This window comes from Hemicordylus capensis, chromosome 7 (assembly GCF_027244095.1).
Source record: "Hemicordylus capensis ecotype Gifberg chromosome 7, rHemCap1.1.pri, whole genome shotgun sequence".
In the NCBI taxonomy this organism is placed as follows: Eukaryota; Metazoa; Chordata; class Lepidosauria; order Squamata; family Cordylidae; genus Hemicordylus; species Hemicordylus capensis.
Window position 1 is genome coordinate 21,469,715 of NC_069663.1, and position 14,487 is coordinate 21,484,201.

Here is a 14,487-nt window from a genome sequence, read left to right on the forward strand (position 1 = left end):
GCCATGCTCACAGCCCCTGATTGGGCGCGGCCTGGGTTCTTTGAACCTGTTCGGCCAATGGTATCTCTGCCCCTGGACCGGTTGGAATCCTTGGCAGACAGAAGGTCTCAAGAACCTGATTGGTCAGAACTTACCCTGAAGTGTCTGGAGCAGCTGCGGTAACCATGGTGACCAGATTTCTTTCAGAAGAAGTTGCTTCCGCCCCCCCGCCCCTCCCAGTCTTCACCCACATCACAAAGATGCTCCCCAAGATAGATGGCACGTCGGGGGTGGGAGAGGGAGAACCTATTAGGGGAAGGGGAAACAGGCAAGAGGAAATGGTGCGGCTGGGATATTTTGTGTTCAGGTGGGTCTTGATAAGGAATCATGTTGAAATAAGGAATCTGCTGAAATAAGAACCTCCCCATCCCTGGCAGCTTTTAAAAAGGCACTGAAGACACAGTTGTTCACCCAGGCTTTTAATTAGATTTACAGTTTTAATACTTTCAATGTTGGGTTTTAAATTATTGTGATGTTTTAATCACTTCTTATTTTTTTCAGTTTGGATTGTATTATTTGTTTTGTGTGTGTGTGTCTGTGCACTGACCAGAGATGTATATTTTGGGCGGTATTTAAATAATAAACAATAATAAAGTTCCAGTTAACCAAGAAACCAAACACTGAGGTAATAATAACCAGAGGTTAGTGGTTATATGGATGCAAATTGAGTTGCTGGCTCTCTGAATATGACCCCATGTCTTAGTGTTTAGGAAAACAGGTACATAGGAAACTGCCCTGTACCAAGTCAGACCATTGGTCCATCTAACTGACCCTCAGTCTAACCGTCTGCTGCAACCAAAATAAGATCCTTACCTAGTGTGGTTCCACTCCTAGTCATAGGGAACATAGGAAGCTGCCATATGCTGAGTCAGACCATTAGTCAGTCTAGCTCAGTATTGTCTTCACAGACTGGCAGCAACCTCTCCCAAGTTTGCAGGCAGGAACCTCTCTCAGCCCTATCGTGGAGATGCTTCCAGGGAGGGAACTTGGAACCTTCTGCTCTTCCCAGAGCAGCTCCATTCCCTGAGGGGAATCTCTTCCAGTGCTCACACTTCTAGTCTCCCTTTCCTATGCAGCCAGGGCAGACCCTGCTTAGCTACGGGGACAAGTCATGCTTGCTACCACCAGAGCAGCTCTCTTCTCCTGGACTGAACCTGGAAGAGCTTCTTTATGCAAAGCAGGTGCTCTTCTACTCACCCACCTGGAGTAGGTCTCCTTAGTCCTGAGTAGTCCTACTGAAATTAGGTAGTCCTCTCTAGAGTAATTCCTGAGTAACTTTAATCTGGATGCTGTTCCTCATCTCTAGCAGCACTGTTAGCCTTGCAGCTTTTGGTTCACTCTTAATAATGATGTCTTTTCTCCCATTTCCCTTCCGTAGGAATCCTTTCTCCTTCGTGCCCTTCTCACTAGCATACTCTCAGCCCACGCTCACGTTCTTGACGCAGCCTCTACGGATCGGCAGCGTGGTCTGCTCCTCAGCTAGCTTGCTGCTCCTGCTGACCTCTCTGTGCACGTCCTACTGGCTGCTCGAAAGTACCTCTCAAGGCCTGGTCCATGGTGGTCTTTGGGAGATCTGCTTGGGTCCAGATTGCAAAATATACCCGTTTGGTGCCATTGGTAAGACACTGCCCAAGTAACCGGCCAGTTACTCAATGTACAGAACTTATCCCCTTATCCCAGCTTTCGAGGGTTTTAGACAGCTCTTTCTCAGCTTTACCTGGAGATGGCAGGAACTGAACCTGGGACCTTCTGCATGCAAAGCCGTCACTCTTCCACTGAGCTGCAGCCCTCCAGGGCAAGTGAACTCAGGAATCTGCCTTATACCGAGCCACACCATTGGGCCATGTTGCTCAGTACTGTCTACACAGCACCTCTACAGGATTCCACACCGTGGATTTTCTCAGCCCTAGCTGAAGATGCCAGAGATAGGGACGTGCAAATTGATTTGAGTACAAATCAATTTGTACCTGAATCTAGCTGATTCGAGTGATTTGGAGACAAAACAAACCACCCCTGTGGTCCATTGGCTAGATTCAGATCCAAATGGAATCACGCCTGGTTCGATTCGAGATTTGGATCCCTCCTATTAATTTCCCCAGATTCCCAGCTTTCATTTTAAAAAAACAAGCTAAGCTCCAGGGACTGATCCTGGGACATTCTGCATGCAAAGCAGATGCTCTACCATGGAGTCATCCCCCCCCTACACACACACACACACTGTTGAGAACAGGCTGTTGATTCTGTTGTACACAAGAACATAAGGACAGCCTGTTTCCCACAGTGGCCCACCAGATGCCGCTGGGAAGCCCACAGGCAAGAGGTGAGGGCATGCCCTCTCTGCTGCTGTTGCTCCCCTGCAACTGGTATTTTTTAGGCATCTTGCCTCTGAGGCTGGAGGTGGCCCCCTGCCACCATACTAGTAGCCACTGATAGACCTGTCCTCTCTGTGTACACATAGGGCCTGTTCCTCGGACAACTTCATTGTACTCCATTTAATGTAAACCACCCTGAGCCATTTTTGGAAGGGCGGTATAGAACTCAATCAATCAATAAATCAAATAAATAAATAAATAAATAAAATAATTTCTACCTCCAGGATATGTCAGAAGTGCCTGATGAGAGAGAGAGAGAGAGAGAGAGAGAGAGAGAGAGAGAGAGAGAGAGAGAGAGAGAGAGAGGTGGGACTGGATCCACCCACCCAGCCTGTTCAATAAATGCCATTTTGTTTCCGATTCACTCCCAGCACCATTCCTCCATGCAAGCAGAGCCTTCCTCATCATGGCGACCCTCCTTGGCATCTCCTCTTTGTCCTGCAGCTGTGTGGCTTTCAGCCGTTGCCGAACAGGCCCTGTGTCTCTGGACACCATCGCCGCTGGCCTCAGCTTTGGTGCAGGTAACCCTGCAGTCAGATTTCCCCTGCTTGTGCTTCACAGGGACAGCCTCCTTCCAGTGTCCACATCCTGGAAGATAACCCTCCCTTGAGGAGAGGAGAGCTGGTCTTGTGGTAGCAAGCATGACTTGTCCCCTTAGCTAAGCAGGGTCAGCCCTGGTTGCATATGAATGGGAGACTTGATGTGCAAGCACTGTAAGATATTCCCCTTAGGGGATAGGGTTGCTCTGGGAAGAGCAGAAGGTTTCAGGTTCCTTCCCTGGCATCTCCAAGATAGGGCTGCAAGAGATTCCTGCCTGCAACCTTGGAGAAGCCGCTGCCAGTCTGTGCAGACAATACTGAGCTAGATAGACCAATGGTCTGACTCAGTATATGGCAGCTTCCTATGTTCCTGTGTTCCTAACCCCTTTCCTTGGTTTGGCAAGGCTGATAGCAGCTCAACAACATCTGGGGATCCCTGTTGCCGGGAACGCTGCCCTCCAACCTGATGTGGAGCTTGGGTCTCCCACAAGCTCCTCCACTGGTGGAGGGTGCTGGTGGAGTCCCTGGGGATGCAGAGTCTTCTCCTGGAGTCATTCCCTTTTCTCCTTTTGGCTTTAGGTATCTGCATCTTGGTATCCATGGCTGTGTTCACAATTTCGTACTGGAGTGCCAACCCTTTCATACAAAATGTCATCATTTTTGGGTCATCCTATGGTGCAGGATGGGTCTCCTTTCCTATGTACACCATGACGAGTGAGTTATGGCTCTTCTGTTGGCCCCTGAGACTACTACTTTGGGGCTCGCCTTCACATAGCCTCTTCACGTGGAAATAGGGATATCTTACAGCACCCCTCATCTCACCCAAGAATTTGCAGCAAAGAGCACCTTGCGGGGTACGTCTCCAGTTACCACCGGTTCATCTGGTGATGACGCAGAGGCGGGCCTTCTCTGTAGCTGCTCCTGGGCTGTGGAATTCACTCCCGGCAGAAATCAGTTATTCAAGATCATTACTGTTCTTCCGAGGAGCCCTTAAAACAGATCAGTTTGGCCTGGCCTTCCAGGGTTTTAAATGATTGAAGAACTGTTTTAAAATTGTTTTAAATTGTTGCCCTGGTTCTCCAGGGTTTTTTAAGCTGTTGAATTGTTGAATTGGTTTTATTCTGCTGTTATAGTTTTGATTTTAACTGTTAACTGGTGTTAATTGTTTTTACCTTGTTGTAAACTGCCCTCAGCCACTTTGGAAGGGCAGTATATGAATCGAATGAATGGATAGATAGATAGATAGATAGATAGATAGATAGATAGATAGATAGATAGATAGATAGATTCTGATCAGAATCCAGCCACCCCATGACTGCATTTGTCAAAGAAAGGGAGTAGGTGGCCAAGAATCTTACTTGGGACTGTTATACATTCTCATTGGTATCTCTGGGTGTGGAGAGAGTGCCTTAATTCTGTCTCCAATGATTAACCCCTGGGAGCTCCTATGTCCCTGGGAATAGGAGGCAGGGATTTTAAATGGAGGATATGGCACTTCCACAGGTCTGACATGCACCTCCTTTTAATACGCAGGATGTAGTTGTCGCTAGCCACTTAATGGCGCAGCGGGGAAATGACTTGACAAGCAAGCCAGAGGTTGCCGGTTCGAATCCCTGCTGGTATGTTTCCCAGACTATGGGAAACACCTATATCAAGCAGCAGTGATATAGGAAGATGCTTAAAGGCATCATCTGTTACTGTATAGGAGATGGCCATGGTAAACTCCTCCTCATGTATGCTACCAAAGACCACCACAGGGCTCTGTGGTCGCCAGGAGTCGACACCGACTCAATGGCACACTTTCCTTTACTAGCTGTCTCTGCTTTCAGTGACTGACTGTTTTACCTTGGCCGCCCTAAAGTATTTTTCTCTTCTTTCTTCCATTAGGTGGAGTAATAATAACAACTTACAAAACTACCTGTCCTGATTACGGGGCCTGCTCTGATATAGGGGCCTCAAGACTTTCCAGTGGGAGAATGGCTGGTTTCACATCATGGATTTCCCAGCGGTGGAATATTTAGCTAGATTGGCGGTGGCCTTATTCTGGGACTCAGAATGAGTGCACAGTGGAGAGGAGGTATCTCACTTGTCCTCCGTGTATGACATCACGGCCAAACCATGGCTTGGGCATCTAAAATTGACTTCAGGTGGACATGCTGGCTTCTCCCTCTGATGTACTCAGAGCCAACCCTGGTTTGAACAAACCATAGTTCCTTCTGTTGGCCTAATGTTTTGCACTAGCCATTGTTAAGCTCCTTACTACCTACATTAGAAACCATGGTTTGAACTGGGTTTCCAATTCAGGCTTGCAGGCAATTGCCACATTCGCATGTAATGGTTAGGGTTAGTTACAGTTAAAAAGTTAAAGAAGTTAAAAGAAGCAGAAGTTGGATTTCTTGTACGTTCAAATGCATGGAACCTCTGTCCTGTTCATAAAGCGACCTGGGGTTTTCCTCCCCAAACTCCAATTTGACCCCTCTGGTTCTTGTGAATTTTGCTACTACTACCTGAGGTTTGAGTTTAGGGTTATTACGTCTGAATGCTGAACTGGAGGAAGCCTTCTCTGAGACCGGAGTTGAGGGAAGGAAGCTCCTCCCTCTCTCCATTCCGATTGGCTGCTGTGGCTGTCCTTCATATGAAGAAGGAAGCGTGGATGGGTTAGCAAGTGCGGGGAGGGGGAGGGCAGAACCGCAGTTCCATTGGTCCTTCAGTTCCATGTTGTGTGTGAGTGCAGCCAAGGTATGGTGAGGAAGGAAATCAGAGCATGAGGGAAAGAGTAGGGGTGGGGAGGAGGAGGAAGAAGAAGAAGGGGGAAAGGGGGAAAGGAAATGCTTGAACCTAAGATCCTTGCACGTGGATCAAAGCAGTTAGGCCTTTATGTCTAAATGTAACCATATACTGCCATATACTGAGTCAGACCATTGGTCTATCTAGCTCAGTATTGTCTTCACAGACTGGCAGCAGCTCCTCCAAGGTTGCAGGCAGGAATCTCTCCCAGCCCTATCTTGGAGAAGCCAGGGAGGGAAATTGGAACCTTCTGTTCTTCCCAGAGAGGCCCCATCCCCTGAGGGGAATATCTTACAGTGCTCACACTTCTAGTCTCCCATTCATATGCAACCAGGGTGGACCCTGCTTAGCTAAGGGGACAAGTCATTCTTGCTACCACAAGATCCGCTCTCCTCTCCTCTCCTCTCTTCTTAGTGTTGAATCATTAAGAGTTTTGTGCACAAAGTATGTTCTGTGTCATTAAGATCTGATCCATCCCTAACACACCTTTCCCACCCATAGGTCGAGCTCACTGAACTCCTTCTCAAAGCACCTGAATCATCACTTATAAATTTCATAAATGTGTGTTCTTCCCATGCTTATGTTGGCGTAAAGGCAGTATATACCAGATGACTTGAATGTTTTATCTTTGGCACAATTCAAACGATCACTCTGAATCACTCAGGGCCAGCTTTGACCAAACAATCTCAAGCAAACAAAGAGCTCTAATTTTCTTGGAGTGTTTCCGGTAACCCAACAGCTGGGAAGGGCTTGGAAAGAAATAGCAGAAAAGGCTAGTGCGAACGTGATGCAGGACTCTACACTGTGTGTGGATGTAAAAAGGCATCTGGTCAGTGATCCTGACTAAATTTACTCAATTTAAATTGAGAAAGGAACAGGGTTATTCCTTTTCTGAGCTAAGAACAGGCTCTTCATTTCAAGGCCATTCTGCTCCGAGCTTGGAACACTCGGAATGTCCCGGTTTGAGAACCGTTCTGCACATCCCTATTGCAAAGCTTGCAAAGGTCAGGTCAGTCCCAAAGGGCTGCTCTGGTGGCAGCAGCGGAAGGTAGAAAAGTACGAACCATCAAACCTCGAGCCGAACCCTTCCGGGACAGCTTGGAGCCGGTTTGGGGCTCAATTAATTAAAAAAATTCTTTAAAATCACTGGGAGCCTTCAGGGGGTGCTGCTGTGGCCTTGGGGGGTATACAAAGATTCCCCCTCCCCCCCGCCAGCCTCTCCCTGGTCTTCTTTAAGCTGTTTAGGCCCATTTGGGGGATTTTCTGGCTCTCTCCCAGCTCGCGGCAGCCATTTTGAAGGCTGCTGCACATACACACTGGCTATTTGTGTGCCCGGACATGCAAATAGCTAGTGTGCCTATGCGGTGGCCGGGAAAGGGCTGAAAAGGCCTGAAAATGGGCCTAAATTCCCGGACTAGGGATAGGCTGGAGGCGGGGGGGGGGGAGAGGAAACTTTTGTGGCCCCCCAGTTCTCTGTGGCTGTGGAAGCACGCGCTGGAGCGCCCAGTGAATTAATTTTGTTTTTCTTACTATTTGAACCTTCAACTTGAGCCAAGCCAGGGTTCTAGCTTGGGGGCACAAAACCTAACATGCTTGGTCTAGTTCGAGTCGAGTCCGAACCGGACAAACCGGTTTTGTGCACACCCCTAGGGGAAGCCATTTTGCCATCCTGCTGGCACCTCAATTATCTGCCATCTGAGGCAACCACCTCATCTTGTCTTATGGAAGGACGGCCTCTGAGACCAAAGGTCCACCTAGACTTCTATGGTGGATGCCTCCAAGAAGGTCAGAAGCAGGAGCTGGAGGTAATCACTCTCTCCTGCTGTTGCTTCTCTGTGGCATAGTCCACAGATGTCTTTCACAAATATAGGAAGCTGCTTTGCACCGAGTCAGATCTTTGGTGCATCTAGCTCAGTATTGCCTACTCTGATGGGCAGCATCTCTTCAAGGTTTCAGGCAGGAATCTCTTCCAACCCTATCTGGAGATGCTGCCAGGGATTGAACCTGGGACCTTTCATGTGCAAAGTGGATACTCTGCCACTGATCTATGGCCTCAGCACCTAAGGGGAATATCTTACAGCAGGCAGTGCTCACATGTCATCACCCATCCAAATGCAAACCAGGACAGACCCTGCTTAGCAAATGGAACAATTCATGCTTGCTACTGCAAGATAGACTTTCCACCCCAAGTAACCACAGCTGGAAACCCACAGGGAAACAGTAGAATTTTAGAGTTTTAAGGTACCAATCTGTTTTGTATAAAACTGAGCATAGCCACACCACTATCTTCAGAGCAGTGGGGGAAGAACCCTGGTCTAATTCTACTTCTCAGCCAGGTGACCTTGTGCCAGTGCCATGCCCAGATTACTCAGAAATTAAATTGATTACTGAAAATATATATTCTTCAGTATCTTAAAGCCCACTGTCTTTTTCAGAGAAGACCTGACTCTACTTCCCCTGCTGAGAGACTCTAATTCCTGGTGCTAAGCTGGTAATAATCACCTTCCATTCATATGTAAAACAAGACAGATTAACTTTTCACAGAACCATCTTTGTGCCCTGAAGCAGTGGGCTTTTACAGATTCGAAGGTAAAATCCCTGGATGAGAATTTATTGAAGGCAGTTTTATTTATCTTATCAGTTCTTTCCTGCTGCAAGTGCAGAATATTTGAAATAAATCGAATCGTAGGGTATTCCCCACCACCACAGTCTAATTGCATCCCATTCTTTCCTTTATATATATTTCCCCAAGGCATTTAGATTGTGAGCTCTTTGGGGACAGGGAACCATTTTATTTATCTACCTATATCTATGTAAACCACTTTTCAGAAAAGGCCCCCCCCTCCTGCCACTGTAGCAGCTCCTCTGGGTCGATCTGACTCAAACACCTCTCCTCACACGCCTTGCAACGCTTGCAAGAAACACAAGGAGAGCTTTCTAGTTTGTGGTGCTGTCTGAATCACTAAACTGTGGTTCGTGCTTCCAAACTAGAACCAGAAAGCCATGGTCACTCTAATCCGGTTTGGAGGGCAAGCAGCCAAGTCCTTTCTAAGTTGAGGGGAGGTGAAGCAGTGGCCTCAGGGGGTAGATTATTGAGGAACCAGCAGGGTGGCAAAATGTCCACCAGGGTTGTGATGGGAGCAGCCTCTTTGGGAAGGCTGTTGGCAGCCTCCCCTCCTCCCCGGCCCCCACACCGCTTCCAAAGCTTGCAGGGTTGGTTTTGAAGGCGGGCTGGCCCCGGCCAGGAGTGTGTAGCAAGACAGCCTTTGGTACTCAGTGTCACAATACCTTGGGCTGCCCCTGGATAGCAGGTACTTCCTTAGAAGACTTGGCTGTTGGAAACACAAAGTCAGAGTCCCATGTGGAGTTCAAGGAGCTTGAATATGGAGAACAGCCCTTTCAAGAACCAAAGGGAAGCTTTGCCATGGAAGAGCCATTGGAGGTCATTTTCTGCAGCCTGTGGGAAATGTATTGCTACAAAGGCTATGAAAACTGGGAGAGTCTGACGGGGAGGGAACGCCACCCAGTGGAGACTTTGTAGGTCGTGTCCTCGCTGGACTGTAAGAAATAGAAATGAAAATAATCAGTGCAGGACACTGGTAGGCATGAGATCAGTTAGGCTAATTAGTCAGGTTTTAATATTCGGAGCAACTTTTTTTGGTGTTTAAGTTTAAATTTAATGGGGTAATCCATTAATTTAAGAGAACGTCTTCTTCATCATGAACCCCACCACCCATTGAGATCATCAGGGGAAGTCCATCTGCAGTTGCCACCAGCTCGTCTGGTGGCTACTCAGGGACGGGTTTTCTCCGCTGCTGCCCCGAAGCTTTGGAATGTGCTCCCTAGTGAAATCAGAGCCTCTCCATCTCTCACAGCTTTTAAAAAGTCTTTAAAGATGCATCTGTTCACCCAGGCTTTTAATTAAATATTGTTTTAATAGTTTTAACATTGTTTTAAAGTATTTTTTAAATCTTAAACTCCTGTATTGGGCAGCAGCGATATAGGAAGATGCTGAAAGGCATCATCTCATACTGCATGGGAGGCGGCCATGGTCAACCCCTCCTGTATTCTACCAAGAAAGCCACAGGGCTCTGTGGTTGCCAGGAGTTGACACCGACTCAACAGCACAATCTTTCCTTTGTTTTACCTCCTCTCTGGCGGCAGCTGCAAACTCCTCTGAGTGGCATGCACTGCCTGGCACTTCCTGCAGCGGTGGATCAGCAACACCACCCACCTGGTTTCCACGGAGCCAGTTCCTCACTGGCGGCCAGGTAAGTGGTGGAACCCATCCACATCACAGGGAGTGCCAGGTAGCCACTCATAGGAAACAGGAGCATTTTGGCCTCACTCACCCACTGACATAAAACTCCCAGAACAAACTGCAAGAGATAGAGACATGCTGTTTTCGCCGATGGGTTCCAGACCTTGCCCCGACTCCCCCCAAGAATTCAAACCCCTGTTAAAATGTATGACTATCCAAGAAAAGATTGAAAAATTCTCCCATGCGAAAATGGTTAAGTAACACATTTTTATGATAGGCTGGGCAAAGGATCTTGTCATTCTGTACTAATGACAAGACCATGGGTACACTTGTCATTCTAGAAAGTATCATGACTTGTGAGTCATGCTAGAAAGTTGTCATGCTAGAAAGTACCATGACTTGTGAGTCACACAAAGTTGCATACGTCTACGAGTCCATATGCTGGGTACCGAAAGAGGAAATCGAGAGCACATTTATATAGTTATTTAAACTATAAGGTGTTAAAATGGATGCATATGCTGGATGTCAGGTTCTAGAGGACAGGCTTAAAAGAAAACAATTGCATTCATCTAAACGTCTCTTTAAGTCCCAGAAAATTGTCCAACAAATCCATTCACATCTTTTGCCCACATTTCAGATTAAAAAACGGTACTAATATGACTCCTGCTTAAAGAAGTTTAGGTCACGGCAGCTGTGATGCAACACCCAATCAAAGCTCACACAATACAGTTTCAGTGAAAGACTGGCTGGAAGAAGAGAGGCTGGGAATGATGGGAGTTGTAGTTCAACAACATCTGGAGTAGCACCACAGGCTAGGAACTCGTGTTCTATCCTATTGACCATGGAGGCATTGGGAATAGAGAGAGTCAGCAAGGGTCTTTGTTTCCCCACTCTTCATGTCTCCCTCTCTGTTCTGGCTTCTGATTGGTAGACAGATACTCTCAGTTCTCCCCCTCCTCTTCCTACCTGCTTGCTGCATTTTTACTTGCCTTGCTTCCTGGTTCTGCTCTAGCACCATGAAGACATGGAAAGCTAAGGGACACAGGCTTTCTATCCAAATCTGTAACTTCCTTAATAAACCTTCACAAGTATTTGGACCTGAGATGTCTGCCTCAAGATACTTTTAATGGGTTTGGTTCTTCTCACCAGAGGACTGGAAAGTAGCCAAAGTGACTCCAGTTTTCAAAAAAGGATCCAGGGGGGATCCAGGAAATTACAGGCTGGTCAGCTTAACTTCGGTGCTAGGTAAATTGATGGAAAGCATACTTAAGCATACTTTAAAATTGTTAAATATAAAGACGAAAAGGCCTTGCTGAAGGAGAACCAGCATGGCTTCTGCAAGGGCAAGTCTTGCTTCACTAACCTTTTGGAGTTCTTTGAGAGTGTCAACAAGCATGCGGATAAAGGTGATCCGGTTGACATAGTATACTTGGACTTCCAAAAAGGATCTTGAGTAAACTTGGCAGTCATGGAATAAGGGGACAGGTTCATGTGTGGATCGGTAACTGGTTGGACAGGAAACAGAGGGTAGGAATAAATGGGCAGTTTTCACAATGGAGGGAAGTAGGAAGTGGGATCCCCCAGGGATTGGTACTGGGGCCCAGCCCACTCCCGGGCTCCGGAGCTCTCCCCTGCCATTTCAGGCAGCACTTGCTGCCTGACAACATCTATTTCCCTTTCTCTCCCTCACTGGAGGGAGAGAAAGGAAATAAAGGCTGTCAGGCAGCAAACACTGCCTGAAAAGGACAGGGGAGAGCTTGCTTGGGGCTCTCCAGAGCCCGGGCGTGGGTGGAGGAAGAAGTGTTCTTGGGGCTCTTCCGGAGCCCGAGCCACCCACAACACCCTGTGGGCTTCGGTGGCCTTTTCCATTGGCGGCCCAGGTTATTTGCACCTGTTCGCACAATGGTAGCTCCGCCCCTGTACAGCCCCACCCCCTAAGGAGAATATCTTACAGCAGACAGTGCTCACCTATAGTTACCCGTCCAAATGTAAACCAAGGTGAAAAGCAACATTTGTATTCGGGTTAGATGTAAGAGAGAGAAAGAGAGACTGCGGTTTGGAGAAGCTCAAACGGAGAAACTGGAGAGTGACTGGAAGCACCTTGGGATGGAGGCCAGCTGTTTTAAGGACAGATGCAACCTGTCGCTGATGTGCTACTTCATCTCTCCATTAGGGTTGCAATATTCTGGCTTTCCAAATCTTGGTGCCTAATTAGCAGATTATGTAAATTGGCTTGAAAATAATTTTTGAGCAGAATAGTGACAGCACGTTTTGCTCCATAACTCCACTTCTACAAGGGCTAGAGCTTAGCTGCTTTTTTTTTTTTTTTTAATTATTTTAATGAAAACTGAAATCTGGGCGAATCTGGATGGGTTAAGCAATCTGGGTGAGATGCTTAAAATTTGGGTGAAAGCCGGAATTTCAGGGGGCATGGCAACTCTAATCTCCATCGAATGCTCATGTAGTTTATATAATTACCATATAGTCACAGGTTTGCTAAATCGTATTTATGGAGGGCTTATAGAGAGCCCAAACAATGCTACAACTGAACACATTTTAAGATTTACAACAGTTGTCGCACGCTGGCCTCCACATGGTTTCCCCAAATGATGAAGCAGGATGCACCCTGGTTCACATTTGAATGGGAGGCTGCAAGATATTCCCCTTCGGGGATGGGGCCACTCTGGGAAGAGCACCTGTATGCTTGAATGCAGAAGGTATTAAGTTCCCTCTCTGGCATCTCCAAGATAGGGCTGAGAGACTCATGCTTTCAACCTTGGAGAAGCCGCTGCCAGTCTGTGTAGACCAGGGATTCTCAATGTGTGGTCCCCAGATGTTATTGGACTTCAACTCCCATAATCCCCAACCAAAGGCCACTGGAGCTGGGGATTATGGGAGTTGAAGTCCAATAACATCTGGGGACCCAACGTTGAGAATCCCTGGTGTAGACAATACTGAGCTAGATGGACCTATGGTCTCTCGGTACAAGGCAGGTTCCCATCTTCCTATGACTTTTCTCCTTTCTCCAAATCCTTGCTCCCTTCTTCCTCCCTCCCTCCCTCCCTCCTCCTCTTCTCTGTCCTTCTTCTCCAACCATCTTAACTGCCTCCTCCCAACATTCTATCCCATTGATAATGGTTGGCTAGCACTTGTTGTCTGGCCTCGCCCTCTGAGCTTAGCCACACTCAACCTGTACATAAACCAGATATGACAAAGACACCATAAACCTCTATCTGGTTAACTGCCAAAGCACCTTTGCCCAAACACGAATCTCCTAGGGACAGGTGGTTTCTGCTCCACCTTCTGCAGCTGAATTGCTCATTCAAGAAACATCCATATCTGTTAGAAAACATTGGCATTCTTTGTCAAAGCCACAATCCACAGCAATAAAACTAGCCAATTCATACTTTTATTATTTATTTGTTTTACTTAACGCATCTTTATACTGCCCAAAATGCAAGTTCTCTGGGCGGTTTACAAGACAATAAAAACAACCAATTAAAAAAAACAAAACACATTTCTACAATTAAAATCTAAAACGTTAAAATTATTAAAATGCAAGACACAATTAAAACAATATCTAATTAAAAGCCTGGGTGAACAAACGCATATTGATTGCCTTTTAAAAAGTTGTAAGAGATGAGGAGGCTCTTATTTCAGCAGGAAGTATGATCCAAAGCTTTGGGGCAGCAGCGGAGAAGGCCTTGAGTAGCCACCAAACAAGCCAGTGGCAACTGCAGACAGACTTCTCCGGATGATCTCAATGGGCGGTGTGGTTTATAGCAAAGAAGACCTTCTCTTAAATACCCAGGGCCCAAGCTATTTAGGGCTTTATAGGTTATAACCAAAACCTTGTACTTTGCCCGGAAACTTATTGGCAGCCAGTGTAGATTTTTTAAGACAGGAGTTATATGGACAATAAAGCAATGTAAATAGACAGAAAGGGTAGGCATCGAGTTTGTCAAGGAAATATTCAGCTGAGTGGAGTGTGGGGAAGGAGGGTATGGAAGCCATTTCATTGCTTTTTAATTGTAGGTTCCTCTTTCCTGTTTTTCAATGATGGCTGCAATCAGTGGCTAGGGGGTTACTCCCTCCCACTTACTATTAAACTTTCCTAGCTGAGAAGATTAATTTTATGTAAAGCTCTTCTTATCAGATATCAAGCCTGCTTTCACTCACAATGGGGCTGAATTTTGTGTAAAGTGTGCCGTCGATTCCGTGTTGACTGCTCGCAACCACAGAGCCCTGTGGTTGTCTTTGACAAAATACAGGAGGGGTTTCCTATTGCCATCTCCCACACACTATGAGATGATGCCTTTCAGCATCTTCCTATATCGCTGCTGCCCGATATAGGTACCAGCAGGGATTCGAACCGGCAATCTCTGGCTTGCTAATCAGCTGTGCCATGGTGGAGGTTAAAACCTGTCAGCAACTAACAGCAGTTAACCAATAATTATGTAGTGGATACTTCTTAGTGTTAGGAAGATGT

The 14,487-nt window shown here is 46.8% G+C and overlaps 1 protein-coding gene across 3 annotated transcripts; it reads left to right on the forward strand.

The window, feature by feature from the left end:
- Positions 1–212: 212 nt before the first annotated feature.
- LOC128333161 (protein NKG7-like) lies at positions 213–6,346 on the forward strand. Of its 3 annotated transcripts, XR_008310865.1 has the most exons (6): positions 213–346; positions 1,418–1,656; positions 2,783–2,932; positions 3,530–3,664; positions 4,838–5,027; positions 6,239–6,346. XR_008310865.1 is itself a non-coding variant. In XM_053268307.1 (5 exons), exons 1-5 carry the CDS (start codon positions 240–242, stop codon positions 4,969–4,971), a joined length of 765 nt encoding a protein of 254 aa, XP_053124282.1. In that variant the 5' UTR covers positions 213–239; the 3' UTR covers positions 4,972–5,361. The 3 variants fall into 3 exon arrangements, 2 of the variants coding, with proteins under 2 accessions (XP_053124282.1, XP_053124283.1); XM_053268307.1 differs by lacking the exon at positions 6,239–6,346 and having other exon boundaries at positions 4,838–5,361; XM_053268308.1 differs by lacking the exons at positions 2,783–2,932; positions 6,239–6,346 and having other exon boundaries at positions 4,838–5,361.
- The last annotated feature ends 8,141 nt before the right edge of the window (positions 6,347–14,487 follow it).